Source organism: Telmatherina bonti (assembly GCF_933228915.1).
Source record: "Telmatherina bonti genome assembly, chromosome: 16".
In the NCBI taxonomy this organism is placed as follows: domain Eukaryota; kingdom Metazoa; phylum Chordata; class Actinopteri; order Atheriniformes; family Telmatherinidae; genus Telmatherina; species Telmatherina bonti.
The window spans coordinates 28,211,044-28,238,671 of NC_136614.1; the positions used below are offsets into that span (position 1 = coordinate 28,211,044).

General features: G+C 43.2%; 1 protein-coding gene across 2 annotated transcripts; it reads right to left on the reverse strand.

Annotated features, from left to right (window-relative positions):
* Positions 1-2,104: 2,104 nt before the first annotated feature.
* bcl11bb (BCL11 transcription factor B b) lies at positions 2,105-26,842 on the reverse strand (the record flags this gene model as incomplete). 2 transcript variants are annotated; one of them, XM_079255745.1, is made up of 3 exons in its annotated part: positions 2,105-4,158; positions 19,261-19,641; positions 26,779-26,842. In XM_079255745.1, the coding sequence occupies 3 exons, from the start codon at positions 26,840-26,842 to the stop codon at positions 2,105-2,107; spliced, it is 2,499 nt and encodes an 832-aa protein (XP_079111871.1). The 2 variants fall into 2 exon arrangements, with proteins under 2 accessions (XP_079111871.1, XP_079111870.1); XM_079255744.1 differs by having other exon boundaries at positions 26,770-26,842.
* Positions 26,843-27,628: the final 786 nt, after the last annotated feature.

The window sequence follows — 27,628 nt, forward strand, 5'->3', positions numbered from 1 at the left end:
TTAAAAAAAAAATAGGGGGTTGCATTTAAAGCACAGCATATTTCTTTTTCTATCAAAGCAAAGTGGTACAGATAAAAACCTGACAATTGGCCCAAATGGAAGGTCAAACTTTCAAGTGATGATGATTTTCGATGGCTGAGAATTGCAGTGCTAAAATGAAAGATGTAGTCTCATTTTCCTTTCATGTGGTTTTGCTGTCTCCCTCCCTCTCACGCTCACTCTGTCTCACATTGATGGTCTGTTATAAGATGTGGCCAGTAGATGTGCATTTGGGTACAAAAAAAAAAAAAAAAAAAAGAAGAACTTTCATATGCTTCCAATTTCATTTGAATGACTATTCTCTCTGGTCAAGGTCTTGCTCTCTCTCCCTCCATTTCTTTCTCACACATCTTCATTTCTCAGCTCCGATCTTTCATTTTTGCTGTAAGCATAGCCCCTACTCAAGGTCGTCTGGCCATCCCCCTAGTGCAGCTGTGCTCGAAATTATCATAACTCATATGGTATTTTTTTCTATTCTTTTTTTTCCTCTTTGTACCAGATTCATCTCAGGATGAACAATGCAGAAAATAAAAACCGTAATCCTCAAAAGACACGTTGACTGTCTCAAAATCTGTTACAGGGAGTAAAACCCATATCACTGTGTGAAGCCAATGAACAGGCTTCCTTTTAAAAAGCCGCTCCTAATGCATGAATCTGAGCTGGTGAACTGTGAAAAGACGCCGTTGAAAAGAGAGGCTTAGAGCATGCTGCTCTAACAGAGAAGAACACATGCTAACACATATCGATATGACTTTCAATTGAAACCATTTCATGCAGCGTTCAGGGGACACAGGAAATCAGCCTGGGTCATACAGCACCGCCACACCAGCCACAAGACGAAGACGGAGAGTGATTTAGAAAGTGATACAGCTATTGAAATAGCATTTTGTTAAACAAATTGAGTAAGGACACATGGGATGAGCTTGTGGGGGAGGTAATCAAATGGGCTTGATAAAGAAATAATGTGTGGTAGTTACATGTAGCATATACTGTGGATGATGCAAGCAGCTGGTATTCTGATTGTTTAGATTTAGGCCATCTCTCATGTACAGTCCAAGCTGCTTTAACATATAAAAAAGAATATATTTACAAACCATAAACAGGACTGTTCTCCTTCTCACATTAATCACAAGTAGTCTTAACTTATTCAACATATTAAATATGGTGGTTTAATCCTACATTGGGAATGTACTGAGCATCAGTTAAGGGTATCTCCATTAAGTGCAACCTTTATTTATGTCCTCACTGAAGTGAGGACAGCAATACAGCAACTGCATACTGAAATCATTCAAAATTTGCCAATTTTTTTTTTTTCTAAAAGAACAAATTTGCCTGAATAAATTAATAACAATTTACCAGGTCTTTTTTTTTTTTTAAAGATAATGTTGGATTTTTAAAATCCAGTATGGTGTTTTATTGTCAGGCTGACATTCAGTGCTTTAGGCCTGTATGGAGGAATGGATTGTAGTCCGCTGCTGCAGGTCATATAGAAAACATTTTTTTTTTTTTTTCTTTTAAAAGCTAACAGCTTCACACAAATTTACTCTCACAGAATAATAAGATTCCTTAAAGGAAAAGAAAAGAAAAATTATTAATTATGACCTCTTCTCAGTTATCGCATTTTAGAAAAAAAAAAAAAAAAGAAGAAAAATTTAGCACATTTCAAAACTAACTCCATATGAAATCCAACAAAGATGTACCTGCACATGCCAAATATTACAAAAATCCAATAAATACAGAAATTATTGCACAGTAGAAAGGCTCCATGGATTCCTAACTGATAAAATCCTCCGACGGGTTGCCGAGAAAAAGCCAGATTTGGCGTTCCAGACAAGTTCTTATTAAAGTTTCCATCTGTTTATATTCTCAGGTGGCAGTTTCTGTGACAAGAAAAATGATAAACATCAATCAATCTTTTTTTTTTTCAAGGAGAGAAATAATCCAGCCAAGCCCCATTGCTGAAGAAGTGGTCATTGGGATTTTGTGCGTGCATGTGTGTATTTGTGTTTATGTGTGTGTGAGAGCATATTTGTGTGTTCTGTATGCTATGCTAATGACTGCTGGCTTAACCTCTGTCTGCTTGCTCCAATTTGACCTCACTGGCCATCAAATGTTCACCATGCCACTTCTTCATGTGTTTCTCTAGCGTGCTGTAGACGCTGAAGGGCATGTGGCAGATGTCGCAACGGTATACCTCCTTGCCGAACTGGCCGTGGGTCTTCATGTGGCGTGTCAGCTTGGAGCTCTGGGCGCAGGCGTAGCTGCACAGGTCGCACTTGTACGGCCGCTCCCCCGTGTGGCTTCGCCGATGGACTGTCAGGTTGCTGCAGTTCTTGAACACCTTGCCGCAGTACTCACAGGTGTCATTCCTCCTCTCCTTTGAGCTGGGGGGTCTGCCAGGTCCAGGCCCCCGCAAGAGATGAGGAGTGCTGTTTCCGCTGCGTCCTGAGGCGCTGCCAGCTTCCATCAGCTCACCGGGCGGGGTGGAGAAGCGGAGGCTTCCCGTGTCTGAGGAGTGTTCGGAGGAGGTGGCGAACGGCGACTGGCGGGAATCAGTGAATCCCAGAAAAGGCTCCCTGATGAAATGGCGTGAAGCAGCATAGCCAGCGAGGAGCTGAGAGTAGACGTTTTCTGGGGAGATAAGGGGTATGGTTGGGGGAATGTCCAGCTGTTCCTTCTCTATCTTGATCCTCTTGTTGTTGGAGGGGCTGGGGCTGGTGATGGGGGTGGGTCGACGCTGGAACAGCCCAGGAAAAGACTCCACTTCCGACACACTGATCCTGCCATTCATCAGTGGCCTCCCATCTTCCTGCTCTTCCCGCTCCCTGTCTGGTTCCCTTTCATTCTCTCTTTCTGATTCATCCCTCTCTCCATCTCCATTCGGTTGCCTGTCCAAGCTCCTCTTGTTAGGGTTAAGTCTAATGTGATTGTCCAGGTGGTTGTATGGGTGCATGATGCCCACCCCGCCACTGTCACTAACTCTGTCCCCACTCAGAGGCTTCTCTCCAGGAGACTGTCTTGGCCCATTTTCTCTGTTCTGGCTGAATTCCTGGGAGTCCTCACTTAAATTGGAATCTGGCCGACTCCCATTCCTCAGCTCTTCCTCCTCTTCTTCCTCCTCTTCTTCTTCTTCCTCCTCCTCCTCTTCATCCTCATCATTATCAATCACCATTCCCCTTGCTTCTCCCTCCATGTTTTTTTCTTCACCTTCTCCTCCTTCTCCTCTGTTCCCTTGTTCTGGTGAGCCAGGCATGTTTCCAGACTTGTTGTGCATATGTGTCTTCATATGCCTTTTGAGCTTGCTGGCCTGGGAACAGGCGTGATCACACAGATGACACTTGTAGGGCCTCTCTCCTGTGTGACTGCGTCTGTGGACGATGAGGTTGCTCTGGAATTTGAAAATCTTTCCGCAGAACTCGCAGGATTTGGATTTCCCAGGGGCCTGGTTCTGACCCTGTACATCTGGAGGGCTGGAAGAGCCATGCCCCCCCTGAGAGGTGGGTGGCTGTGGGGCAAAGGTGAGAAATGAAGGTGGCTTGGCGCCAGGCTGGAAAAGCGTTGGACTCAGCAGGCGGTGCATGGGCGGCACGCGGTTTGGTGAAAGAGGAGGTGTGGGCCCGCCGTTGTTGGTTGTGTTGCCCGCCAGCTCTCTCAATCGACGAGAGAAGTCCATGGAAGGGGGCTCCATGGGGGTCATTCTCATCACCCTCTCAAAGGCACTGGGGTGCCGTGACAGCAGCCCCATTTCCTCTGGACCCAGTCGCTCTAGAGGGGGTCTAGGGGGAGGTGGAGGACTGACAAAGGGTGGCGTCGCAGGCAGACGAGTCTCCATGTACCCCGGCGGAGGGGGGTGTTCCCTGAGTAAGGGCGCAGCCATGCGGAGGAGATGGAATGGATTGTTGGTGTCTCCGAGGAAAGTCGGGAGAGGGGAGCGGGGCAAAGCATCAGCTCCTGGAGGGGGAGGCAGAGCCATGCGAGGGGTGAGAGAGCAGTTGACCGGGTGGTTGTCAAGGTAGATGCGGATGCCATGAGTGTGCTGGGCATGCTGGAGCAAGAACCAGGCACTGTTGAAGGTCTGCTTACAGGTTGTACAGATGTAGCTGGATGGCTCATCTTTATCTGTGGAAGAGAAAGCAAATCAGTCATCAGTGAAAAGCCCTCTTTATATTCCATTCAGACACTGAGTATGTGAACATTTATGGAGTTATGTTTGTGACGTTTGGTGTACATATCTAAAGTTAGATTAGCTTTCTGTTTGTGTACGTGTTATGAGGCCTTATGAGACAGACGTGTCTACAGGCTTATATAGGTGGCAGGTATTGCCCTTCGGCCATGACACATTATGCAAATTCTAATGTCTGCTAGGCTTTAATATACAAATCCATCTTGTCTACTCCGTCATTTCACAATGGTGACAAGGGAGCTGGAAACAGGTGAAAAAAGGGGGAATATTGGAGGTGGGGGTGGGAGTCTTAGAAAGGGAGTGAGATGTGGCGTCAGGGACAAAGAGAGACACTCCGAAACAACAATAAAGACCTTTCTGGTTCTAAAACAGCGTCCACATTAAATGAAGTTCTACGTCACGGATGTAGTAAAGAGTACAGTAAAGTGATCTGTTGTGGCCCCATACTCGTACACACAGAGAACTGTGCGTCACTCACTGACAAATTGCCCCTTTAAATGGTGTGACTTAATAACACCAAATGAATCTATCAGTCACTGTGGCGTGGTCCTGTCAGCCTGCTTGTGACTCATAAAAAGAGCCTTCGTAGAGATTCATCTAATTCAATGCAGGCTCACCCCAAAGAGGCTTTTCCACAGTCTTGTGTTTGCTTGCAAGGCATCTGCATCTACTTTATTATCAGTGGCTACCGCAAGTGGAGTCTAGTTGGTACAGTCGTCCCAAAGCTTGAAGCAGGGAGGGGGCGACATGGAGATGGGGAGGAAGTTGAGCTTGCCCAAAGTTTTATGTGATCAAGAACATGGACTTTTAAGATGGCTGACTGCCTTAAAGCCAGCTTGCGTTATGGAATGTAAAACACACATGCAGACACCGATACAAGCTCAGGAGTACTTTCTTTTTAAACTCTCCCTCACTGCGCACACCCTCACAAATTCACACACACTTGTACTGAGGAGAACAGATGAGCGAAAGCTGATGTTGGATCCGTGTCTAGTACAGGAAGCTGATTTGGCGGCATGATTGGTTTGGCTTTCCTCAGGGGAAAAAGGGTCAGAAAAAGTTAATGAGGGGCTCATTTACTGATTCTGCTGGTTTTTCTCCGCTATTAGCCGTGCTCTGGTGTGGCCGTCACTCTCACTATTTGTGTGGGTTGGGACACGACCCGGCGCTAGCTACTGATGCGTGCGCGAACACTTACGCGAGTGAACATGTATGTGGATGTATTTTGTTCACGTGTGAGTCAGTGTGTATGTGTGGGGCGAGTGGCGGGCTGCCTGCCCGTGTTTAGTTTGGCTGAGCTTCACACGGCCGCTTGGCAGCGGAGAGCTGGACAGCTTAACAGCTTGGACGGGGAGAAGAGAGCCAGAGAGGGAAGGGAAGAGGAGGAGGAGAGGGGTAAGAAGAGAGGTGGAGGGACTTTAAGGGCCAGACGTGCTTGGGCGTTTACACACACACACACACACACACACACACACACACACAGATGATATTTACATGCCCCCCAGGGACCAAGGTGGGTCTATAGACTTGGGAACTGCATAATTTCTCTCAAACACACAAGAATCAATATTAAATGAAGATGTGAAACTGGGAGAGAGATTGATTATCTAACTTGATTTTTCACTGGTTTATTTTTCCATTTTTTCAACAGTTTCTGTTTTTTTTTTCTTAGCTTTTTTTTTTAAAAAGCCATGCACAAGGCTATTAGAGCAAGCAACCCAATCAAATACCGCCATCCCCACAACCTTAAACCCCCCCCCACTACCACCACCACTACAGCAACACATTTGCATCGTGTCATATCTTACACAGGCGTGCCATATGCTGTTAAAGGAAGCGTGGCAGCTAATAGAGTGGCAGCTGATGGCTGCTGCCTAATGACGGCCAAAGACAAATTTCATCAACTTACCAAACAAGCAAGAAGCAGCATGGGTGGGCAAAGTTAGAGGAAAAGAAGACAGACAGATAAATCCTCACTCCATTCTTTCCTCTGTTATGCAGACTTGCACCCATGTTCTGAGGGTGTCACTGCTCAGCGCTCCGGCCCATATAACCCTTCATTAAAGAATCATGGTGGGCCATGTCGCACTTCGGTTTGTGGTAATTACAGCTGTATGCATGACACAAGCAGGGACCCTTCCTCCGATGACCGCCAAGGTCAACTACCAGTTACAACAGTTACATTCTCCTCTCCGTGCAGCCACTGATGGCGGACCTAATCGCCCAATTTACCCTGCCACACCATATGCACACAGACACACTCATTCCTACATGTGTGCGAATGAGGCTGAGATGAGAGGTTAAATGAAATGGAGTCGCAGCAGGATTCTGTAATACGGTACACTGCATTTTGCTGCTTTTTGTCATTTCGCCAGCAATTTGTAAGCGTTTTAGTGTAATGGAATTCACCTAAAAAGGACGATCGGTTATTTTTCTGCCCAGGTGTTCTTGCTGGCAGACTTTCCCATGGAGCAGAGGAACATAATGCAGATCTGAGACCAGCTCAGGAGGGCAGCTCTTTGTCCTGTGCAACGAAACGAGGGCGAAGGGCCAGGAGGCCTGGAGGAAGTTATTAAAGCATTGGCACATGCGGGAAGCTGAGGTGGGCCAGTAATAATGCTCTCCCTCTCTCCTGCGTTGGTTTTTTTTTTTTTTTTTTTTTTTTTTTACTAAACCACCAGGCCAATTAAGCCAGTCTTCAGGGACTGAGATCTGAGCTTTACATCAGATTTTATTCTTTCCAGATTGCCTTTTATAGCCATTATTTTGCCTTAAAAGTACAAACAAAATGCCAGTGAATGAAGGGGAGCCATGGTATTGACTGTTTGCATATGGCTAGTATAACCAAAAAAAAGTGTTGTGAGGTTAGTAGGACTTGGCGTAGACATGTGGACGTGTGTTTATTCAGAGATTCACATATGCAATCCTGGCCTGGGTAGTCTCATTTATATTTAAAAGCCAGAGGTCCCTCCATGTTGATTACTCTTATATTTTGTCACCTTTATGAAATGTTTTAATCCAGGGGAACTTAAAGTAAGACCACAAGAATAGAACACAATCCACAGGCTCAGTCTACAACAAGAAACAGGAGCTTCTCAGCTGAGCGAGTGTGTCACTGAGTGGATGATAATGACTGTTCACCGATGCCAAATTAACTGTCACAAAGCTCAGAGAGAGAAAAAAACAAACAACAAAACTTAATTGAAAATAAGCAGCAGCTGAAAGCACATGCACCTCTCTCCAAACTGAGTAAGTGACTTAAAACCCAGCAGGAGAAAGTGTGTTTCTTTAATGTAGAAAGAGAAAAGGCCTTCGCAGGTGCTTGTTGTTAACAAGGAGGCGACAAGGATGTGCAGCACAAGTGTGTGTGTGTGTGTGCACGCAGCAACATTCCTGAGGTTCAGGTTCACTTTGCTGCTCTAACATTCCATCAACGGCAACACAGCGACAGATTTGCATACAGAACAAAGCCGCCCGCAAGCTAGGCCACAGGGACATAAACCTGCCCCGGCAGCCCCTCCTCTAACCTCCCTGCATACACACACACACACACACACACTTCTGTACACACACACACACACACACAAGCACAAGCCCTGGGAGTACGTGCATGTGCACCTGTCAGGGGTTAGCTGACACCTCCACTGCTGGCGATGCAGCTCCTCATTAGCATCACTGTGATCTAGGGGTCCCCAGGGGTCCCAGCCTCCTCACCTAACTTAACCCCCTGCCCCCCTCCTCTTGCACCTATGTTCCTCTCCTCCTCCTCAGCTCTCCCATCAGTCCCTCCCGCTCGTCCCCACTCCTCCTCCTCCTCCTCCTTCTTCCTCTGTGCTTCTCTTCCCTCAGCTCTGATGGCTTGTTTGTCATGAAGGGAGCTAATCAGGAGGCATGGGGCCATGCAGATCAACCGTGTGAGTCTGTGTGTATGTGTGCACCTCAGGCTGGGAGGTGGGGAGGGGGGGGGGTTAAAGAGCTCGGACAGTAAACTACAGTAAGGCCCCAGCAAGCAGCGGCTAGCTGTCACACATGTAGTAAAAAGAAAAGAGAGACAGTGAGAGAGAAATAAGAAGAGAGACTGCGGAGGGTGGCAGTAGCAGGCAGGGGGTAAGGCTCTCACACAGTGTGACTGGCTCCATGCTAACTCAAACCAGCTTTGGCCTGCTAACCATATACATCTGTGTGTGTGGTGTGTGTGTGTGTGTGTGTGTGTGTGTGTGTGTGTGTGTAGGTCTGCAGCCAATATGACCAGCTGAAATGCCTGACAGCCTAAGAAAGGATTTAAAGAAACAGTGTTCCTCAAAAAGTTTCCTCTCCGTCTAAAAAAAAAAAAAAAAAGTCCATCCCCTCTTTTATTTAACTTTTCGTGGAAATATGCATCTTCTCTCTTTCTTGCTTTCCTTTCTCTCACAAACTCACACACACACACACACACACATATAGAGCACCTGCACAAGGTATCTGATCTTTATGCCTCCTGGGATGTGGGTCAAATGAACAATAAAAGGGATCGGGTATCTCCAACAAGTTCCCCAATCACACACACACACACACACACACACACAGAGACATTGAGTAAGTCCAGCTGCATAACAATGCATTATTAGAAGAGGCTCTCGTGCGGTGCAACTGAGGGAGCACGTTGCTGCCATTAGGAAAGCTATCTCATAGAGGGCACAGGGGACATGCTGTGAAAAATAACTGGCAAGACCTTTCTGTCAGTGAAGACTTACGACTTTTGGCTCGGGTTGTAGGACAAAGAGGGAGCAGTGCAGACAAAACAGAGAGAATGGGAAGAAAAAGGGAGCTTCATAAAGTGCATTAGCTAAGCTCTCTGTGGCATTTCTCTAAGCTTGACTCATCGCCATCAGCTCCCAGCACATGCATGTGTGGGTGCGTGCACAAAAGAGAGGGGGGGTTTGCATGTTCTTTCGGAGCAACTAGTGCACATTGTGGGGTCCGCTGTCTGTCATATGACGCTGACAAATGGGCGACACCCAATCGTGCTTGTGGTCCAAAGAAGATGTAAGAGAGAGGAGCGAGATGGGGGAGAGGGGGTGAACGCGAGAAAAAGTTTGAGTGAAAAAAGAAGGGGTGGGATGAGTTGCAACCGGCATGGAAATAAATGTGCTGCTTTTGTTTTCTTTATCATCGTGTTTCTGTTTGAGGTGCAATTACTTCAAGTGTCCACTTCACCGTGATGCAGCAGCAGGGAAAACAGACACGAATAACAAAGTAAACAGAATGAAAATAAATTTCCTAATTTTTAATTTTGTTCATGAAAAGTAAAGTAAAAAAATGGAAAATTAAAATGCTTGGATAAACTGTGGCATCAAAAACATGAATCTAAACGTCTGATGAAATGAAGAGGAGGATGTGTAAAAATGTAGGCTGTTTGTTTCAGGTTTTATGTCCAAAACACCAAACAGGAAATTGACTCTGCTTTGTAGGATTTCTTAACGTTTTCATTTTACAGACAGCGTATATGGAACACGTACAGAATAGACAGACTTTTAGGTTTTCTCGTGGAGGAAATGGGATAAATCAAGCAAAGCAAAGTGTCACACCATGCCGAATATATTACACTCTTCCCAACCTGTGATAAACACATGTCCTTTTGTGAATGTCTCCTAGGATGCGCCTTCTGCTCACACGTTATAGTGCTTACAGTAGCTTTTTTGTGCCTGTTTGAGATGTGGAACTCTACTGTATAAACTTTGTATATGCGTTTCCATGCTTATGCTGATACTCACTTTGCTGTATGTTTCTATACTGATGATGATCATTCCCACTAGAGCGGTGTGGCTCATCCTGCAAGGACTGCTGCTGTGAATTGTACAAAAGCTCTCCCAGATATCTTAACTCCATTAACACTTGCTTTAAGGTCCATTCCAGTGACTCCGAGGGAAGAGAAGTGATCTAATTCATTGTTGTTTGACACTTTCTCTGCACTTATAATAAAATCTGTCCACTCAAGGGTATGGAAGGAAGCATCAATCTTTCCTCATGTTAAGACAAAAAGCAGAGACTGTCAGGTTATCAGGAGAGAGCAAAGGGAGTGATGCCGCATTTGACACTAATTTGCGAGTCATTTATTTAGTGTTAAGTAAACTGAAGAGGGAAAAGGAGAGCTGGATAAAGGCTAAAATGGAGAACAGATTTCAGTTTTAATTGTTTATCTTAAAGAAGGACTCTTAGAGCCTGAAAGCAATCAGTTTGGATAAAACAACAGGAAGCAGCTATGACTTAACAAAGTGCTTTCGACATAGGAAAGTAGCGCGAAATTATTTTTTTTAAAGAATAACAAAATGGCAAAACATTCCTGTCTCTTGAGATTCAGACAGACCAGTTTGGGAAATCAGACTGACCTCACTGTGAGCAGATTTTATATTAAAATAACTTTCAATCATGCTTCTTTAACTGAAGCTACCGAGGATAGAAATGTAAATATCCTTTTGTTTGAATGTACATAATACTGTTAACGAAAATGCAAACTTGAAGAAGGAAAGTTATTAAACTGGAAGTAAAAGCAGCTAAATGAGATTAAATTCAGACATTACGATGTGGAAAAGAATAAATTTGACAACAACACACACACACACACACACACACACACACACATATGTACATAATTATATATATATATATATATATATATATATATATATATATATATATATATATATATATATATACATATATATATATATATATATATATATATATATATATATATATATACATATATATATATATATATATATATATATATACATATATATACATATATATATATATATATATATATATATATATATATATATATATATATATATATATATATATATATATATATATATATCCATATATATATATATTTATATATATAAACAGTATTTCTAGTATGCAGTTGATTTTATGAGAAAGTGTTTATTCCAAGCCATGATGTTTATCTAAACCTAACAAAGTTGTTGTATGTTTGATCCTAAAAAGGTGTGGGTTAGGGGGTTTAAATATGAAAAAAGACATCAAAAATAAAAACAACAAAAAAAAAATCTAAATAAACTGTAAAAAAAAAATAGAAGAAAGAAAAGGCTATTCCACAAACTGCTATGAAACTTTGAAAATAACAAACTACAGGCTGGCTGCACTTTCATATTCAACAACTACAAGAAAAAAAAAGCGAAGAAAATCTTTCTGTATGAAGTGTACATATCGATGTTGTCATGTCACTATTTGCAAAAAGAAAAAAAAACAGTAATTTACTGCTAAATGTGAGACCTTTGTGCCAGAATACATCAATGCATTCATTTACTTTCTCTTTGTACAGAAATCTCCCCCGAAACATGAACGCTCATCTGATATGATAAATAAGAAGAAGAAATGTTTAACTCTAACATGAAATAATGTGCCTGTCTCTGTCTGCGTTTATGAGGTTCTGTTGTGATCCAGTGACTTCCAGCGGTGCAACATAACTAACGTTACAACGGTCATGTCTTCAGGGGAATTCTGTTCTCTCTCCGATGTGACCTGAAACATACCCGGGTGTGTCAAACGGTCTCCTGTCTTGTCTTTGACACATAGCCTCTCATTCTAACACACACAAACACACGCACACACAGATGCAGGCTCGAACACAGATTCAACTCTCAACACCCAACACATATTTATGAAGTGACACGATGGGGCTGAATTTGGCCCCAGGCCTCCCCCTGTGGCCTCTCCCTCTGTCTCTCCCTCTTTCTCCCTCTCCTTTCTTTATTTCTTTCTTTCTCTTTTTCTCTCTGTCTCTGGCTGTTATCACGCTGATACATTTCCTGCTCCTGGCACGGCTCCTGCATAGCTTATGGTTAAAGCAAGCTTTCATCTAGCCAGTGCCTCTAGGACACACACACATAAACACACTCACACACATATGCAGGCACTGGTACGGGCCAGCGCTGCCCCGCCAGACCACAGGCCCAGACAAGCTCCGCTGGCACCAATCACCCTGATAACATCTTAGGCTTTATTTCATCTTGGCATGCTCTTCTCTGCTATGGGAAAGACCGGCAAAGAGAAGAGGGCTTTTTGGGAAAGGATGAAATATGCCAGCATAGGCAGGGAGAGCGTAGCCCCTTAACCTGGAGCGGTTGAGTCCCCTGTGGCCGACGCCATCTATGGACAAGATAGCACAAGCCTTCTTTCATCCAAAAAAACAGACCAGAACTGATGTTTCTGACCTGTTCTTGCTGGTGGCACTGCAGTTTTCATCAGGTTGTGGTCTGTTTCCATCATCGCAAAGTTTGCTTTATTTTAATAGCACACAAATTAAATCATTTTAATCTCCTCTGAAATGATTAGTATGTAAAAGTACCAGTAATGTGCGCCTAAAAGACGGAAGATGAGAAAGAAAAACTTAAGTTAGAGGTTAAAAATGAAAGTATAAATGACCTTTGTACTCATACCTCGTCTATCTATTCATTTTTTCCTCCGTTCAACTTCTGCGGCTTCGAGTAGATCACTACTGTAAAGTAAATTTATGGCAAAAATATGTTGTTTGTACCCTTGTATCGAAGAGAAAAGGCAACATAAGCAAAGATTATGTTTGCCATGTGTTTGTCTATGTGAGTTCTGTCTCGGGGTAATTGCTCAAGACAAATAAGTGGATGAAATAGGGGGGGAATCGTAAGTGTACCATGAAAGGCTTTCAATATCTCTCGTGGTAAAGCAGCCTGTAAAAGGAAAACTGCAGCTCCTCCTGTCTCCTCATCTTCTTCTCCCCACAATCCTGCCCCAAATCAGAGCAGGGCACTAATAAGATAAGAGGAAAAGAACAACAGCAGTCCCCGACTGCCTAACAAGCACCATCTCTCCTCCTTTTCACAAAAACTAATAGTAGCCCATTTATTCCCAAAGGCAAACACATGCCCGCTTTTCAGTGGAAAAATGGGAGTTGTGGTCAGAAAATCTTCCCATTTACTCCTGAAAGGGACATACTGTCTGGTACTCTGCACAGTAGCTGAACACACACATATAAGATTTTTGCTTGAAGAGTTTCCACAGTGCGAAAAGTTATGTAGCTGAACAGGTTCTTTTTTAGCGTTGTCCTTGCATGAAACTGTACATAACTATTAGAACTGCATTACTCAGCAAGCCTGTTATCAAGTGCTACCTCCAGAGAGAGGAAGCAAAGGAGCTTATATACTGTAAGTACTGTATAGCAGTTTAAAACACCCTGACTCCAGCTATGTACACAAAGAGCACAAACACATGGACGGATTCCAACTGACACGCGACAACCTATATCGCTCAACTTTTGAGATCATAAAGTTCACATGAGCGCTAATCAAAGCTTTGCACGTATGAAGCTGAAGCTGAAGCGCCGCCGTCACTCTCCATGCGTAGCGGGGACAGGGTGTGAGGTTTCTAATGCCTCTTCAGTAAGGCTGTTAAGGAGCAAAGAGTCCACACATCTGGAAGACACAGTCAGTCAGCACATGCTGAAAGTTAGCGGTGGCGCTCGCAGTCCAAATTAGTGGCGAGTTTTATTCCCCCGCTGTGGTAGGAAAATATCAAATCTGCTGCCATATGAGTGCCATAAAGCTGGCTGAGGAGTGTTTGATGCCTTCATGTGGGAGCCTTAAAGATGTGCGTGTGCGTGCGTGTGCACCAGTGTGTTTGGTGGGAGATGCAGGCCTTAATGGGAGATGAGAGTCATTGTATGCATTCTTGCATGCACATATGTTTTCTGTGTGTGTGGCTCCTATCGGCATGCGTATCAGTGTATGTGTGATTCTGTTCTCCTGCATGCACATGTGAATGCATCTGTGTGCATTTCTTTATGTGTGTGTGTTTATGTGCAGCTGGGCCATTTTAGGAGCTCTTATAGACCTAGTTGACCCTGCTGCATAGAGCAGACAGACAGAAACAAGCAAAGTCAGACGGCCCCTGGGGTGGTCCTGTCTGAGGCACGGTGTTATGGGCCAACAACACTAGGGGCCCATACGCAGGCAGGAGTAAGTATACTGTAATTGTACAGACACGCACACAGGTCCACACACCAATGTGTGGAAAAATGCAAGCCTAAATGCTCATGCAGACAAGGAGACACATAGAAATGAGGAAAAAAATTTTGAAAAGTTGATCTATTACCCATCATTTTAAAGTCAAATTTTTATTTAGCTGAGTGTCCCCGTGATTGCACATGCATGTATCTGACAAACCACAGTTAAACATGTTGCTTCTACTTCCACTAATTCTATGGAAAACATTAGAGAAGCAATAAGTATCTAATATTCAATTATAAATTCATTCAGTTGTTCATTTTTTCAGGCAGCCTTAAACTGCATACAAGTGGCTGGGCAGGCTTTATTTGCAAGCAGTTATCATGCAAATGCTCGTGCAATTATGTGTGTACAAACTCTCCAAAGCGGAATGCAAAAAATAGGAAAAATTGTTTTATATTTGAAATGCTCTGACTTGTATAACCAACATGTATAAATATCTACTTTTTAAATAATCAAAATTTTAATTCAGCGTTTATTACAATAATCTAAGACTTGTAAAAGTATCAGTGTGTGATATTTAAAATAAACTGTGTATTTAAATAGAGAAGGGAGTGCATGCCTCTCCTCCTGCCAAACAGAGAAATAAGGGCAAATTTGCCACTCATTGAAACTGGGAAACACACACGATTGCACAAATTAGAAAAATGAAAATAGACACACATGCCTACCAGCAGACACAAGATAAATTCTCTGGCAAGCGTTCAAAACACTCATGTAAGAGCCCATAAACACACAGGCTGCTGCACCCGAAGACACATGGGCACACACATACACAACTGTGCACACGCTACCTACACAGCTCCCACCATGTGACCCCTAATCACAACCCCAGAGCTTGGACATCAAATGAAGCAAGTTTAAAAAAAAAAAAAAAAAAAAAAAAATCATCAGGAGTAATTAACGCATTTTCATATGCAAATGTGATTAATGCAAAACTACAAAGTCATTATGCAAATCGACTTTTCCTTGAGCCTCTGTACAAATATTCGCAGCTCAAATCAGGGATCAGTCTCGCCATCTTTCTTTTTTTATCTTTTACCCCTCTCCCTTTCCCTCTATCGCTCACTCTCTCGGAGCAGAGATAATACGTAAGGAGCATGTGAAGTTATTTCGAACTCACGCGGTGTGTGTGTTTTCATGCGATGGGCCGGGGCTATGGCATTACGCCGCCTGCCTACTGATTACTGGCTGCTTGGCACTGGAGCGAGACAGGGAAGCTGGAGAACAGGGGAAGGTATGAATATGCAAAAGCCTGATTGCTTTTCATGATTAAAGCCTATTTAATATGGAAATGAGAGCAAGCCAGGTGATTAAAGGAGCATTGGGTGGTGGGGGCAAAAAGAAAGAGGGGGGGAGGGGGGGGGGGGGGTAAAAAGTAGCAGGAAGGAAGAAGGGAAAGGAAAGGGACACCTTCAAATCTACAAGGGTGGAAATGTGAAGAAAGTTGAATATTGCTGTCATTTAGGCAGCAGCGGGGAAGCAGGTAAGATGCAGATGCAGATTTGACCTGCTTGAGTGCAATGGTTGCTACCTCTTTCATATGTTTTGTAAGTTACACCGCAGGTTATCAACAAGAAACCACAGTGATTCATTTAAAGTGAAAAAAAAAATAGCCCTCTTTGCCCATTAGCTTGAGGAAAAAATGCTGATCTTGTCACGTTAAAATGCTCTTTTCACACCCGCAGAAATTTCCCTACATGCAGGCAATAATGTCATTTAAATCCTTTGATCGTGAATTAAATGTGACTTTGGTTTAGTTGAACACCGGCGCTGATGTCAAACTGAACTTAGGGTGGTTTTTACCTCCTCTCCAAAAGAAAAAAAAAGAGAAAAGAAAACAACACAGAGTCTCACAAAAGTGACAATGATAACACAGGTGGACGGAGTGAGAACTGAAGGAAGATGTCTGAGGATGTCGTTCGCATCGTCTCATGAAATATTTACAATGTTATCTCCGTACACACGAGGATGAGACAGAAACAGGAAGAGGGGGAAGGTTGTCATGATGTGACTTCACCCCACACCTTAAAGTGCTCCAAGGGGAGAGGAAAGAAGTGGAGTGGGGGGTGGGGAGGGGGGGGGGGGGTCTCGACAGCCGTCCTAGGACAAGTTCAAAGCAGGGCCAGGGTCGACTTAGTACAGCGATGCTCCCCTCTCGCTTGCATGACACGCATCATTCTTCACAGACACTTCACCCGCACATACACATATACAAATTCATGCAAGTCGCACAAATATATTCCCATAGTCTGACAAAGCCCACACATATACAGACATAGTGCATGCATCAGCAGGAGGATCTCAGGTGAGAGAGGGAGGGGAAAAAAAAGAAGGGCCATTTTTCATCTACTGTACAAAAAAAAAAAAAAAAAAAAAAGGAATGCACACGTGTGCTCGCATGCAGTGTTTGTGTGTTTTGTGCGAGTGTGTTTGCACCTTTGGGGTTGAATCTGCTGGCATTGCAGCATGTTTGCAGTTTAACCAAGCAGGCTGACAGAGAAAGAGGCCAGACAGGATGTTATAAAACACAGCCAGGTGAAGAAAAACAAAAAAAAAAACAGAAGAAGAAAAGGGTTAAGCATATGTTATGCATACAGCACGAGCATTTCATGCATTATTAGCAAATGTGCGCAGAAATTGTGCAGGTTTGATGCACATTCCTACTCTCCTCACTTGTTTTGCAAATATTAGTGTGCTTTGAATCTAAATACACATCCAGGCAAACTGTAATAATTCCTTACTTTATGTGTGTGTATGTGTGTGTGTGATGTGCTGGCGAGCGTGTCTGCGAGTGTGAGTGCCTCTAACACTTTGGACTTAATTAGTCCTAATAATGTAATCTAATTTGGTTGAAACTTGAGACTGCCTTGAGTGGCAATCTAATGTGTTGAACAAAGCTCTCCTCCTCTCTTTCATTTGGGGCTTCGAGTGCTTTCATGTCCTGTTCTCTTAGTGATAAGACTGTCTGTCTGAATGACTAACTGACTGCTGCTCTAACAGGCTGACTCACTTACTCTGCCTGAATGTTTTTCCTCTGACCGGTCTAACAGACTAAATGCAACATAAAATGCTCCGAGCCCTTTTTTTTTTTTTTTTTTTTTTTCCTTCCCTTCATTCTACAAAGTTTTTTTTTTTCTTCCTTTGTGTTGCTGCCAGAGCTGTTGAAAGCTCTTTAAATTTTCCAAGTCTAACAGAAGAAACAGAAAATTAACAAAAGCCACATTATTATTGATGGATGGTCAGTCATTACTTTTATTATCAGTGTGTTTTGCTGCTGAGCAAAATCTCGTGTGTCACTTATATTCCTTGGAATCAGCAGTGACATCTAAAAAGTTGCACATCACATTTTGTTTCTGATCTTTTTCTTTTTTTTTTTTAACCGATCATCCCCGCAGAGATAGATGACGACCACACACACAGCTGACGGCCACACGCATACATTTTGCATACAATAAAGAAGATGTCTTTACAAGCTTTGGATGAGATTTAAACAAAATCTCTGTAACTTTTGCAAGACACTTTGCAATATCTCATAAAGCTTGTGTGCATTTTGACCTTGTTATCTGCAAACTCACACGTTATGTGGCTTGTATATTTTAGGAGGTGGAGGGGGGGGGGGGGGGGGGGTGGTAACCAAGCACGACCAAGTGTGGTTTTAAAAAGTACGGCAACAAAAACGTTTATAGAACACAAAGAATTTTAGAGCGCTGCTGCATCTTCTTATTGATCTCATAAACACCAACCAGGTGTGATGGATTGTCTCATTCTTGTATTTTAACAAAAATCTCATCCTTTTCTTCAAAAAAAGGCAAAAATCCCATTAAAAAAATGAGCAAAAGCAAACTATTAAGACCGTGCAAAAATGCCTTTAGTCCAGAAAGTGACACAAATAACTGGTGCTTGCACCATTTTTTTTTTTTTTTTTTTTTGCAAGGTTTACTTTGCACATTTAAACCACTTTAAATAGACAAAACAAAATCTTGGGAGCACAAGCAGCCACAGCCTGTTGCCATGGTATCGACAAACATCATCACATCTCTGATGTCTGAAACAAAAGTGTCGCAATCAGATGGATGTTTTTCATAGGAATCATACACTAAAACAGCCTCCCTATTTTACTCCATAGATCTGACAACAACAGTGTAACATTGGTGAAAAGATTCTGTGCTAAGTGTATCATCATCCTTATAATTCTGGATGGTAACTTTTACACCATAGCCCCCCACCCCGCCCCCTTAAAGTCTACCGAAGCCTGCGTAATCCTGGATAGCCTTCCTCGCTCTTGGGTGCGATGGTGACTGCCTTCTCTGATAACTTTGAATCGGTTTCCCTGCAGCGCTGGCAGACTACAGGCCTCGCCAACTACCTCCCTCCTTCGCCTTCCCCTTTCCCCCTCATAGCCAGATGAGCGGCCTTGCCGGTTTATTAATCCCTTTCTCCTCACCATGCACGCGGATGAATTTTAATCAGCCTTCTTAACCTCTTCATGTGCTGCAGGATTTCTTTACAAATGCACAGAAGACACGTGATGAAAAAAATAGAGAAAACACACACACACACATACACACATTCTGGGGGCGGCTCCTCTATCACCTTCTTCCTCGCGTTCGACGATTGGTTTCAGCTGAGGAAGTCCTTCAGGCCTGTGAGTATGAATGTCTGTGCATTTCTTTTTTTATTTTTTGCTACGTGCATATGTGTGTGACGTTTTACTTAGAATAGAGCAGAGCAGACACACACACAGTGCAGCTCTCAGTCACTCTAATAAAATCATCTCAGGCTACATTAATCCCTCCTGAAGGCCACTGTCAAAATAACAAACAGCTGGGATTCTTTAAAAAGAGTTATCTGCCTTGGACAGGTGAGAGACGTGTCAGTGCTTGTGTGTCTGCATGCTTGTGCGTGTATCGGTGCAGTACACCCTATGTGCTGCAAAACTGTTTGTTTCAGGTGAAGATGCTTTTGCTAGACAGCAGGTTGGACTTTTACCTCCTCTCTCCTGTTTGGGGCAGATCCCCTTGGCTGGTGTCAGCCTCCTCTCCTCATCTTCCTCTCCTCCAGGAGTCACCTGGATGCCAACTTCAACTGGAATGGACCCTCTTCCCAGCTCCAGCGATCTGGCCCTGGGAGCGATGGGAACGCCCATGATCCCACCAGCTTCCCCAGGTTTGGAGAAGGAACCCGGTCCACTGCCGGGCCCTCGACACAGACGGCGCTTGTGCTCAATGAAAACCAGGATGTCACCAAGAGGGAAGTTGGTCTGGCATTGGCCGCAGGTCAACAGGTCATGCTCTCCGGGTCCCAACCTCCGGGGGCTGGGGGTAGTCGACTCTGGACACGGAGATCCCGCCCCTGAGTCATGATTGGCTTCTGCAAAAAAAAAAAAAAAAAAAAAAAAAAAAAAAACAAACAGAAGAAAAGGTGATCAATCAATGTGCATGTCTGCAAGTGCGTTTTAAAGAAAGACTGAAACAGGCAAGGCGTGGAGAAAAACCCAGCAAGCTTTTAGTTATTCCTGAAACCATTACCTAATAAAAGCTGTTCCTGCCCACCACACAAGGTGATCATTGCATTCACAGTTGTGTCGCTTTCATGGCATGAAACAGCGCTGCTGTAAAGCTACAAACACCTGCGCAGCTTATCCGTGAGAGATCTGCGTAGGTGGGACTTGCGTTACATGTCTGTGTGTGCCTGTGTATGTGTGTTTGTGTGGCCAGAAAGCTAGTCATCTCACAGTGCAGGCTGGGTTTCCGGTGAGGGCCTTTGCAGCACTGAGCTGTCACTGCTAGATGGCTGCCTCCACCACGTGGGAGCCCAGCTTGCACAGAACAAAGTGGAGCGAAGCCACATCTACTAGCAAGTGTGTGTGTGTGTGTGTGTGTGTGTGTGTGTGTGTAAGAGTGTAAGGGAGGAAGAGGAAACATAAGGCAGGGAAAACAGTGTGTGTGCACATGAATGGATCAGGACTCAGGTGAGTTTAAGCAGTGTATTCTCCACAGACAGAAAATCTATAAAGCCAAACCGGGGTCCTGTTAAGAGAGTAAACCTCATTCTTCACAGATCTGACACGGTCATTAATAACCATTACACATTCTTCCCTCCTTCCTCCCCTATGGCGTCTGACTCTGTCCCTCAGCTTAACATAAATCCCTCATGGGCGACCTCTTTTCTTTTTTTCTGTTAAAACACTACCCTGATGTACCAGTATGAAAATGTGTCCTCCTCTTAAGAGCCAGGAGGAAACCTGAAGCTCCAGAGACACTGAGGGACGTCTGAGTGAGCGGGTGCCCAGGGAGAGGTGTTGACGCCTGGGAGGGAAGCGTAAATGGCGCATGCCTGTATCTGCTGCTTCTCCACTTCTCGCGCCCGCATCCCCACCCCCTTACTTTACTCTTTGCCTCTCCTATTTCTCTCTTCCTCCAAACATGACACCTTAATAATTGCAAAGATTAGACAAAGAGGCTGCATGCTCATTTGTGTGTGTTTGTGCAGTTATCAGAGCAGGGATCCTATAAACTCTCTTATCGCCCATCTCAAACTGTCAGGGAGTCTCGCTTCTCTAAACTCTCTGTCGGAACAGTTAAAGTCAAGGAAAATTCAGTCTTTTTTTTTTTTTTAACCCATTTCTACTTTTACCGATTTTTCTTTGCAACTAAAACCCCACCACCATCTCCCAACAACAATCTTCCAGGCCTAATCACCCATCCACCCACATATACTCACAACACACACACACACACACAAGTTCCAGTCCTCTCAATTCACCCTGGAGTGATGATCCGATGCCAAATATCTTTTCTCTAAATGGCGATGGGTTCCTGGATGCCTGCCAAATAATTTCCATCTCATAATCTTTGGCGGCAGAGAAGGAACACAAACACATATTTACCTACAGTTCACAGCTTGTGACCGTAATTCACATGAAGAAACGTTCCAGAGCGCTCCCACAAGCCCATGTAACCATGCACATAAGGTGTGCACCTTGCATGTAAGCAGCAATGTGCAGGAGATCCACCAGCTCTCATTTCTGACTTTGAAAACAAGACAAGTGGCATGAGAGAAAAAAAAAAAAAAAGACACCATCAAGTCAAAGAGCTCACAGACACCTGGGAGTTTGAACTTGTCTGTCTATTTGTCTGTTTGACTGAGAGACAAATAGAATAAGGCCTGTTTGTTAAGCTGCGTTAGAGTAGCATGGCCTGAGGGCGGAAGGCAGTAAATTAGCAGGAGTTGGCACAGCGACTACATCCGTGGAATAGAAGTCGGACATCTTCTCAAAACCTCACCCCTCTCTGAAAACCCGCGCTCTCATTCTATCCTGAGGCTCACCTGTGAGAAAGAAAAACACGTGTAGAAGAAGAAACTGACTGTGGAATGCTTCGTGGAAAGGGGAAAAAAAAGAGGAACCTTGGACACAAACATGCTGAAATGGAAACAAACACAGAAAAGAATAACACACTAATGTAGCCTATCATGGTGACAGACAGGGTCTAATTCCCCCCCCCCCCCCCCCCCCCCTTCTGTATAAACTCCTATGTGAGAGAAACATGCTTGATAGGTAAAGGAGCATAGCTGACGCACTGTCAAACATGCCATCGCCGAGAAGGCGTGATGATAGCAATGAAACCCAGCTGTCTAACACGATACCACACATACTTTATTCCTCTCTCTTGGTCTGTGTGTGTTTTTGTACACACGGAGCTGCGTTCACCCAGTGACAGTCCTGCAGCTCTGCCTTATCAAGTGTGAGTAAAGTCAGGCAGCCTTAGAGCACCCCCCTATCAGTTTGATGAGGGGAGAGTGAGTCAGTCACTCCACTGCTGCTGTTGCACACTGCCACTGCACAATGTGTACCAGATGGGAAACACAAGCTTAAGACAATGGGCCTCTTTCACCAACATTTTCCATTTATGTAAAAGGTCAAATAAGAAAAAAATAAATATTCAAACCCTTGGCCGGATAGAACTCTTTTGATTGGTGGAATTGGTTCATTCGCAGCTTTAATTGCAAATTTTAAAATCCTCTTTGTGTACTTAGGTTACTGTTGTATTGTAATTATGCTGATACAGTGGCTTGATAGATAAAAGATGTCTAACTCTGGCCACACTGTTCTAATAAGTCCCAGAAATGTGTAAATATAATACTCTTCTAAATCTGACAACTCCTTTATCGTGTCTATATCTAAAGTAAAGAAGAAAAGTTTAACACAAAACTGAGATTTTCTGTTTCCTCTATCGGAAATATTTCTCTTTATTAAATTAGGATTTGATGAAATGTGCCGTGGCAGCATTAGACAGAAAGCATAAAGCTATCAAACTGTTTTCCAACGACGCTTAAGTCCTGACCTCACACAACGCTTTAATACCAGCTGCGTCGAGGCTACGGGCTCTGAAAATGACAGTCGACCAGACTCCATGGGTTCAGACCTGTCTCCCTGTCTTTGTCCCATTTGCTCAAAAACACATGCGTACGCACTCTCAGTCTCATGGCAAACCCCACTGGGAAAGTCGGGTAAGATTCACGCTGCCATTGAAAATAAATGACACCAGCAACATTGCAGATGGTTGCAATCAAAAATTCAAACAACAAGCGGCCTCGCTTAGCCCATTTCTCTTTCTCAGCTGCAATTGCCAAGGAGAGCTGCAACAGTGTGTGTTGTGCAAGACCAGGCCTGTGTGTTTAATTATCTTATCACCATTTAATCTGCAGCAGTCCCATTCCTTATCATAAATCTTAGATTATCAGTCTGAAAGTGAACAAAATACGGCTCTGCAGCTGACTGGGACTTGTCACTAAATTGCTGTAAATGACTTGCAACCTATGAGGGATGACATGTGGAGATGTGCAAATCAAATTTGCCAAGCGATTTCACTGATACAATAATAAAAAGAAGCTTTTCGGGGTTGCAAAACTTGCTGAATGTGTTCAATAACATTGAAGAAAAGGAGGGAGAAAAAAAAAAAAAAAAGAAAAACGGGGAACACTAAATCATGAATTGCTCATCAGCCATCTCCTGTGAGATTATCATCCGGTTACCACAACGTGTGCGAATATTTAGTGTGCTGTTGCATACGGTGGGTTTCTCCCAATCACTTGACAGCCATATGGTGCAAATAAAGAAGAAAACATTAACTGTTTCACAAGTAGCATGCCAATTCTGAGAGTAAACAGTTATCGCGAGGCGTTTCCGAAGACGGATCCAGAAAGGGACTCTCTGCAACAACGCTGACAATTACACTGCAAATACACCAGTCTCCGAATACAGGAGACTAATGAGCCCAGTCACTCCACGCTGATTTGTGAATATTTGTAGTACAGGTCTGTCTTTGTCATAGATGTGGCTGCTAGCTGAATCTCTCAGCCTGAGAAAAACCCACAGGGATGTTCTCTCTTTAGGAGGGTTAGAAAACAAAGGATCAGCTGTAAACTGAAGGTCGGACTCAGACAAAAAAAACAGCTTGTTGGATGGGATTTGTTAGAGGGTGAACATCCACGCTTTGCATGCGGTCATGCATTTTGAGTGTGACTTGTGCAGTTTCACAGCTATGTCGACTGTCTGCGTGCGTTGCTGCTTGCTGCGGTGAACATACTTGTACACTGAGTGCGTTCGCTGCAGCTCAACGTCTCCAAAAAGCCGGGCGAGTTGATTTCCAGCACTGCCTTCCACAAAAAATATGCTGATATTCAGGTTTTGTGTACTTCTCAAGTAGAGCATGACCTATAAGGCCTCAGTGGCTGCAGGGCAACGATGCTGTGTTCAGTTACGCCAAATAACCCCCTTGATCCGACATGTGCTTGATACATGTCGGCAGCCTGAAGAGAATCCACATTATCACGTATGTAAAGAGACACCTTGTGACTGGGTTTGACAGCCGATACGAAAAACGTTCATCTGCAGAGCCAATTTGACCTACCGGTGAATTGGTATTAAAGTATTACATGCATTTTTAAAACAGCCATGCCACACGGGGCTTTTCTCTTTCTTTCTTCTAATATCAAAAGGCTCTTATCATGTATCGCCTCAGTCAGATTAGTTTGGTGTGATCCTGGTCCTCTCCAGACCCACCCATCTTTTAGGAAACAGCCCACAGTAGCATGCTGCTTCCAGCTGCTGAATGATAGGTGCATTAAACACTTTCCATCCATCACAGCTTCTGCTGTGGTACCATTATTAAGATATCTTGCATGCCTGCTGAACATTATGCAAATAGAGGGTGCATCTCTGCTCACACACACTCACACATTGTTCTTTTTTTTCCTGTCCTTGTTTTCTTCTTAAACAGTTAAAAATGTTAAGTTTGCCTTTGCACTGGGCTTAAAACAACTCTGGAGATGTTTTAAAAAAAAAACAAAAAAAAAAAACAAACCTGCAAGTCCAGTCTTTCCTTACTCTTGAACTTGCTTGAGGCCACAGCTCGACAAGCAGCACAGTGTGTATCATGTGAAAGAACATGCAGGACTAAATCCAGGGCCCTCTGAAAAGCTGCAGCTTGTCAGCACTACCTACTGTACCATCTAAATTTTTAGCAGAGCACTAACTCTTGCATGATTTAGCTTGAAAATAAAACATTTATCAGCATTTAGAGGCATGTTCATTGTGTGACTCTTGCAACTTTCATGGTGGCGGGTAAGGGGCAATTAAAAAGAAAAGATCTCGTAAGACTGTCGTTAAACAGCTTCAGGCAAAAAAAAAAACCACATGAATCCTGGGGACGTTTGCATCAGTTCGGACAAAGAGAAATAAAAGCTAATCTGTGACAGCTAATTATCAGAGTAATCACTGCCACTATGTGCACCGCAGCTTGAGTTGTGAGAATCTGCTGACTGTACGGCAGGTGCTCTGAGCTTTTCAGTCACAATTAAACCAAAAATGTCAAACATGCAGACTCTTAGAGTTCATCCAAATTTGTACAAGGACAGAAAAGATAAAGAGCTTTTTTTTTTTAATGTAAAATGGCATGATGCACTTATTTGAGAGGTTTCATCCAGATAAAATTGTTGTAGGACTTCAGGAATCAACTTTTAATTAACCGACTGAATAAACTGTCAATTTAATAATCCCACTAGATGCCTGAAAACTGCTTTAAAAAGCCACACGCTCTCTCAAATAACAATAAACAGCATTTGAAATGTAAAAATTCAGAGAGTGGATTCCAGATTGCTACTCTTTTTTTTTTTTAAATTACAGCATAATTATTTCAAGAGAGACCTGAGCAGAAGAAAGACACTCGAGAGCGAGAGAGACTAAAAGAAATGGATAGATGCTAGAAGCTGAAATTCACCTCAGCCTTTTCAACACAAAAACAAGCTGTCCATAGATTACATCATGAACTTCTGCAATGAATTACCCAGATTAGGCTTGTATGAAATTGGATTTAGGCACAAGGAGCCCTGGGAGATGAAGGTTAGATTGATATAATTGATCTGAAATTGGATTATGCGACTTTTTAATGAATTGTCCCGCAAAATTCCTGCTGCAGATTATATCTATAATTTTCAAATAATTTTTTCCCCTCCTCACAGCTCTCTGGAGCTCAAAACAAACTGCAAAAATTAAGTTAAACATAAAAATAAATGCATACAAGGTTAATAAAAGTTCAGACTGTTTATGCGTTTGTGTGTGTGTGTGTGTGTGTGTGTGTGTGTGTGTGTGTGTGTGTGTGTGTGTGTGTGTGTGTGTGTGTGTGTGTGTGTGTTAAAGGAGAAGAGAGTGTGTGTGAGGTGGAGATGTTTTTTTCATTCTCAGTATGTGTTTGCAGAGGTAATTAATTTGCACACACAGTTTCATTTTCTCTAAATTCTTCATGCTGTGTTCATACACTGAAGTTGGTCTGAATGTGAGAGAAAAAAATAATAAAAGTGAGATTTTATGTCTGAATTTTCTTGTGAAAAAAAGATTTTTAAAAATAAAAAAAAAGTAACAATTCAGATTTGAACTATTTTGTTCAAAATCGCAAAATAAATATTTGGTAAATGTTTCAAAAAAGAGCACACAATCAAACACACACATTAAAAAAAAAAAAAATAAAAAAATCGGTGTCGTGATGAAACGCTGGATTACACGCTCAGCGCACGTGCGTGCATGCTTGCAGACACACTCGTACACACAGTCGAGCCAGACATCCTCATTATTGCAGTTGTCAAACGATCACTTCTTGTAGTAAAGTCCTAAGAAGTGGCAAACATTACTGGCTTGCGCACTTTTTAAAAAAAATATTAATAATAATGAATCAAACACACATGCCAGAACTTAAAATTTAGACAAAACTTTGCTATAAACGAAAACATTTGTAATTTCTCACGAGCAGAAGTTTATTTCTACATATTAGTTTTAACTGGCTTGCTTGTGCGGCGTGTTATAAAGTCTTAAAAACAATTCTATGTATTTTCCTTATTCTTTTACATTTTATTTATCATAATAATAATAACAAGAACAACCTTTAAATCATTTTAAAGATTAAACATACTTGCGTTGGAGGAGGTAGTTTTTTAAAGAACTAAACTCACCTTGTACTGTCTCCCTGTGCGTCAACGATAAGTGCTGCGGGTTCACCTGCTTGCGGCGGGACATTGCCCCGGCATTTACTCTGGCATCGCCCGGTGAACGGCACTTGGAGTCGGCTTGAACCGTGATGTCGGTCCCCTCTGGATCGCAGATGACCAGATCTCCCCCCTCCAATCGGATCCCAGCTACTGTCAGTCTTCAGTTAAGTTTGACGCACGCTGAGGAGGTGAAAGAGTCGGACAGAAGCGCAACAAGGACGGAGGAGCACTTTGTCCGCGATGTCCTGCGGCGTCTTCGGAGGAAGCAACACCTGGATCGGAGAAGCCAAAGTGTAGTTTCTCTTATTTTTTTTATTTTTTTTAGCAAGCAGACGGCTACAATCGACCGATGAGCCGCTTGGTGTGGAGGTTAAGTTTAGTTTTGTTTTCTGTTTTTTTGTTTAATTGTTGCAACGAGCTTTATAAAAAAAAAATTAAAAAAAATCCTGGACTGCCCACCTCTGCAGCGACCCCGGTGACGGTGATGAATGGATATTCGCTCCTGTTCTTTCTCCTTAATTTTAAAGGTATGGTTATAGTATGTGGGGTCAGATAGCAGCTGGTTTACTCTAGGGTTTCCTACAGTCCTCCCATCTCTGCAGTGGTGCGCTAAAATGACCCTTTGGCACTAACTCCTCCTGCGCGTTTTGGCATCGGTGCGCGGAGCGGCAACTCTTGGCTCTGATGGCAGTAGCCTCGTTGATTGAGAGAGAGAGAGAGAGAGAGAGAGAGAGAGAGAGAGAGGGCGAGACACACACACATATAGAAAAAGAGAGAGAAAGGGGAAGAGAGACCAGGCGGGCAGACGAGACAC